General features: G+C 38.5%; 1 protein-coding gene across 2 annotated transcripts in view; it reads left to right on the plus strand.

Annotated features, from left to right (window-relative positions):
* Positions 1 to 6,020, plus strand: part of LOC106868925 (uncharacterized) — a 44,191-nt gene that overhangs the window by 23,840 nt on the left and 14,331 nt on the right. For both annotated transcript variants that reach the window (XM_014914388.2, XM_014914389.2), the window contains one exon: positions 385 to 1,269. In XM_014914388.2, coding sequence (XP_014769874.1) covers positions 385 to 522 — 138 coding nt within the window. In that variant the 3' untranslated portion in view covers positions 523 to 1,269. The remainder of the gene's footprint in view (positions 1 to 384; positions 1,270 to 6,020) is intronic.

Raw genomic sequence — 6,020 nt, forward strand, 5'->3', positions numbered from 1 at the left:
TGATTTGGCAGAGTTTCTACAGCTGGATGCCCTTCCTAACGCCAACCACTCAGAGAGTGTAGTGGGTGCTTTTACGTGTCACCCGCATGAAGGCCAGTCAGGCGATATCATCTCATCCACTTCTATCAACCTACAAGAAACAGTAAGCATCTAAAAGTTGTTTTTGTTTTTTTTAATACTTTGATATGTAGCATTTACCATTCAGTTTCTGCACTTTTCCAGTCTAATGTTACTCAACTGATATTTTCCAAATAACTCTGCACTACTGGCTTAAGATTATTCTTAATTTTTCTGATATACTTCTTCCAGGATAATTGTTTCTTTGCTTATTTGTTGATATACATATATATGCAAATATATATCTACATACACATGTATTTTCAGGAAGATAGGCAACCAACTAAAGATCAAATCGAAGATGTTGCATCATTATTAAAGAAGTACATAAAGACCAATGAAGACATAAAATCTTTGGACTACAAAAGTAATGACTCGGCCACAATGGCTAGTGGTGATGCTTAATCTTATGGCTACATAAGGATCCTAATTTAATATCATCCTACTAATAATGAAATAACAGCAAAGCCTGGACAATATGTACTAACATTGAAATATTCTGTAAAGTGTCTGATTGAGAAAATATGTAATAAGAATGCAAATGCAAGCTCTAAGAAGGACCATGAAACAGAAAAAGCTCAAACGGACAAAAGCATTAGAGTACCACCAAGAATGGTCACTGTTGATTTAGTGCTTGAGCAAGAATACTCATGACTTCATTATGTTAACAGAATATGTTCTCAAAATGCATAACATCTGCACTGATGATACTCAGCACTGTCCAGACCCATTATCTAATATCAGCTAGGGTTGGAAGTAAACTGTGCACTACTTTCAAAAATAATCTCAACCTGTCTGACTATAATAACTTCCTTTACTCAGCTGTCTCCCATATTTTCTGTGTACATTGGCTAGCTAAACCCATGATGAATTGTTTTGGTCACAATACTTCACCTGCCTTTGCTACTCTGACTGGATATCCATTTGTTCTGTGTCCTTAACTTCACCTATAAGTTCTGCACCAACTTGTCATTGATTTCATTTCTAGGGTGATTTCAGCAGCCTTTCTCATACTCTTTTTCCTTCCGGCCAACACTATTAGCTGGACAATAGGATTCATCAGTTCTCTTTATATTATGTGGCAGCAGGCTTTTACTACTTAAAACTTCTCCAACAATATAACTGGACAACAGAGTGCTTGGATAAAGAAAGGTAAATTAATTATTCTATAAAAAAAAAACACATCACTTTTGATATGTGACAATTAGTTACACATTACAACCTCTGACTCTAGATGTGCTGCCTCCTTTCCCTGCCTTTTTGATAACTACACCAGTGGTCTCTGTTCCTTGGAGTTAGCTATTATTGTACGACTTTCTCCTTTCAGATACTCCCAACTCATTCATCTCACCTCCTATCAACACAGTACATCCAGTACATTAGTCTTCTGGAATTCTCTCTTCACACATTTTGCTCTAACTGTCTACTTACATCTATTGAAGAAGTACATTAACTACATCAATCTTTACAGTCTCAGAAAGCTTGTAACGGTCAGAAGCAAAATCCTTCCTCCAGATCAATATAATAACAAGAAAAGAAAACCCATTGGTTGGGTGTGATATTTCATCCACTGTTTGGGTACCTGTTTCATGTATATACCTGAATAGTTTGAAAAGTTGTAAATAATCTAGAACATGAAAAAACTACACCTTGTTGGTGCTGTGGAGAACATTTGTTCTCAGCCACCAAGACAACTACTCCCAATTTTGGTTGCCACATAGCATCAAACTACCAGTGGAGCTCAAAACAATTGAGTGCTGTTACACCAAGAAGATTGTCTCTGTGCAACAGATAAGCCACTGGGAGAGTCTGAAAGAAGTGAGGCTCTACTCCATAGAGCAAAGGTGCAAAAGATATGCAGTGGTGTCATTGTACCCCAGAGCAACTTATGGATACATAAGAGGTGTAATGAACTTGAAGGAAGGTTAACAGAGAAAGTAGTATTTGTGTGTGGTATGTGTGCCAAGTACAATAAACACTAAGAATATACACGAAATAGATTTCCTCAAATGTCCAAGAGAATCCTTGGAGGTAGTAGACCGTTTTTGTTACCTGGATGACCAAATTAGCAGCAATGGGGGTTGCTCTGAAAGTGTAGTTTCTAGAATAAGAACCAGCTGAGCAAAGTTCAGATATTTGTCCTCATCTTGTCTGTTGTTAACACAACGTTTCAGTTGATATACCCTCCAGCCTTCATCAGGTGTCTTGGGGAAATTTCGAACCCGTAAATAATGTACATAATTCCTCATCTCTTAAATATAGAACTGTTATTACCTTTGTTGGTAACAAAGTGCTTGTCTCTCAGAGTGAAAGGCAGACTGTTTGATGCCTGTGTACAGACAATTATGCTACATAGCAGCAAAATATGGGCTGTGACTGCAGAAGACATACAAAGGCTTAAAAGAAATGAAGTCAGCATGCTCTGCTTGATGTGCAATGTCAGTGTACATGTAAAACAAAGCGTGAATGTTTTGAGAGAAAAATTGGCTATAAGAAGCATCAGTTGAGCACTGGAGTTGATGTAATCGACTTTCTTCCTCCACCAAAATTTCAGGCCTTGTGCCTATAGTGGAAAGGGTAGTTAGTATCTGGTTGAGAAAATGTCAATGAGAATGCAGAGACAACCTGTGAGAAGGAACCTGAAGATGAAAAAAACTCAAATTTTCAAAAATATCAGAATAGTATCAAAAATCTCAATTATCATAGAAACCTATAAATACCAACACAACCTTATTACTGAAGTGATTTAATGTTTTTTTTTTGTTTTTTTTTGTTTTGTTTTGGATTTGGGGATGGTTCACAATAAAATTGTAACAATTCAATTTATAAAGAGTATAAATTTTTGATATGGATATTTTTGAATAAAAATAAACTCCATAAATCATCATCATCGTCATTATCATTTAACATCTGCTCTCTACGCTGGCATGGGTTAGACAGTTTGACTGGAGCTGATGAGCTGGAGAGCTGTACCAGGTTCCAGTCTGGTTTGGCATGGTTTCTACAGCTGGATGCCCTTTCTAATACCAACCACTCTGAGAGTGTAAGGGGTGCTTTGTGGTCACTAGACCTGCTAGAAATTGCAATGAAATGTCCATCAATCACACATCATACTTTCTTTTAAGAAAGAATACATTTGATATGCTAAATCTGAAAGAAAAGAGTAGATGACTGAAAAAACTTAGCTTCATAAGTCTGCAGTGTCAAACTAACCTAAGTCTAAGCAACAGTGACAGCAGTCATTTGTGTATGTAATTAGCTGTTTAGGATTATGGAGTTTTCCAAGGTCAGTTTAATGTAAGCCTACTACTATTCACCTCTAACAGTTCTGTATAACTCTGACAGTTGAAATAAAAACAACTCATTTTAAATGGGGCTAGTGTACTCTTCCCATACCTACTCTGCTGGTACAAGGGCTGAATCATTTGCCACCAGTTAGTCTCATCACCTTAATGTTGGATTAAGGCCAACTGATGCCCTAAGCAAAGCCCAACAGTGGTTTCCTCTTAGCTTTTTATTGCCTAACTGACAACACATTGATTTAAGATGTTAGTGCTAAATATGATTTAATAGATTAAAAATTGATTTTTCTTCCAGGCTTGATCACACAGCTGTATTGAATATAGCCGTTTGATTAACCATTAAATATCAGTAATCAATATAAACAAATTATTGGCACGTGAAAAGACATTCGAGCGAGGTGGTTGCCAGTGCCGCTGGACTGGCTCCTGTGCAGGTGGCATGTAAAATACACCATTTTGAGCGTGGCCGTTGCCAGTACCACCTGACTGGCCTTCGTGCCGGTGGCACGTAAAAGCACCCACTACACTCTCGGAGTGGTTGGCATTAGAAAGGGCATCCAGCTGTAGAAACTCTGCCAAATCAGATTGGAGCCTGGTGTAGCCATCTGGTTCACCAGTCCTCAGTCAAATCGTCCAACCCATGCTAGCATGGAAAGCGGACATTAAACGATGATGATGATGAATTAGAGCAACAGCAAAAAATGTTAATTTTCGTCATCATCATTTTATTCTTGTTTTCTTTGCTGACAAGATTGCAAAGGTCTGCACAGTTGGAATCAGTGCGTATTCAGTGGGTACTGCTTGTCGAGACAGGTTTGAGGGTATCTTGTTTGGATCTCACTTTTGGCTTGGTTTCTACAACTGGATGTATTTCTAATGCTGTTTACATTTTCATGACACCAGTACCCTAGAAGCAACCATGTCCTCAACATGAGTAAACTAGCTATCAGTTATGATGACGAGGGTTCCAGTTGATCTGATCACTGAAATAGCCTGCTCGTGAAATTAATGTGCAAGTAGCTGAGCTCTCCACAGACACATGTACCCCTAACGTAGTTCACAGAGAGATTCAGTGTGATACAGAATGTGACATGGTTGGCCCTTTGAATTACAGGCACTACTAATTTTTGCTAGCTGAGTGCACTGGAGCAAGGTGGAATAAAGTGTCTTGCTGAAGGACACAGCACACTGCCAGGAATTGAACTCAGAATTTTATGATCATGAGCCAATTAATCTAACTACTAAGCCACACACCTTCATCAATGTGAATAAAAGAACGTCACAAACCCCACATCTCTGCTTGCTTGTCAGCTTCTTTATCAAGTGTAAATCATGAATGATTGAGGCACTGAAATAAGTGACAAGTGGGATGTGTGTGATAGGAGTTCTCAGCATTCTGAAATTGGCCTTGACAAAGTATTGAAGGCCGATCTCAAAACACTGAGCCTTATGATGGTGATGACAAGGGACTGAGATATCTGGCACACTGTTGTACTGAAGAAGACCTATGCACCACAACAGAATTGATACCGGTGCTGATGCCACTTAAAAAGCATCCAGTACACTCTGTGGAATGGTTGGTATTAGAAAGGGCATCCTGCTGTAAAAACCATGCCAGAACAAACAATGGAGCTTGATGCGGCTCCTGGCCTTACCAGCTCCAGTCAAACCATCCGACCCATACCAGCATGGAAAACAGATGTTAAATGATGAGGTATGTATTGTCAAGGCAATGTGATTGAGATAGCAGGACAATGACAGAAATTTGTGTGACCCAGAGTATGTAGGGGGAAAACAGCAAGAGTATAATGAAAGAGTGATTACAGGCTGTAGAGGAGAGAGGGCATACTGGATACAAGTGCTGCAACCAATTCACAAGCTTCAAGGTGAGCCAGAGAGGTCAAGTGATAATGGTGGAGGCAGAGAGAATGAAAGTTAAACGAGATCCTGTATCAGTGAAGAGCGGGAAAGAGCATCGGGTAAATAGAGAGATAGAGTATAGCGGTATCTTTAGTTACACTGGATGCGTAGCACAGTAATATTGAAAAAAAAGGGAAAGAGTGATTGAGAGATGAGTAACAGATATGGGTGGAAGAGTGCTGTGTATGACCAACAGAAGATGGAAGAATAAAGGTTTGGGTGGGGAAAGCAAGTGAAATAAAGGCATCAGTAAAAGAGACATGGGCGACAGTGATATGAGCTATAGACAAATGAGTAATCAGGATGTGTGGTGCGAGTAACATCAGATAAGTGTCAAGCCATAGATGGACAAGAAGCTATCAAAGAGACAAGTGACGCCGACTTGACCGCTGATACATATATATATATATAAAGGGCATTACTACAGAATAATGCCACACACTAGACTTCCCAAATAAACACATTTTAGTACCGAATGCGAGGAAAACAACTTTTGAAAGAGACCAACATTTAAAAAAAAATAAACTCAACTATATATCGACCGATTTCACGAATAAGTATATTCTTGGGAATAGAAATTTCCCTTACAAATTTTTTTGCACACTAGCTTCCTGATAAAATTCTTGTAAAAGATTTTATCCTTTTTTGATTTTATATATATATATATATATATATAGGAGT

The sequence above is a fragment of the Octopus bimaculoides genome, chromosome 9, assembly GCF_001194135.2.
Source record: "Octopus bimaculoides isolate UCB-OBI-ISO-001 chromosome 9, ASM119413v2, whole genome shotgun sequence".
In the NCBI taxonomy this organism is placed as follows: Eukaryota; Metazoa; Mollusca; class Cephalopoda; order Octopoda; family Octopodidae; genus Octopus; species Octopus bimaculoides.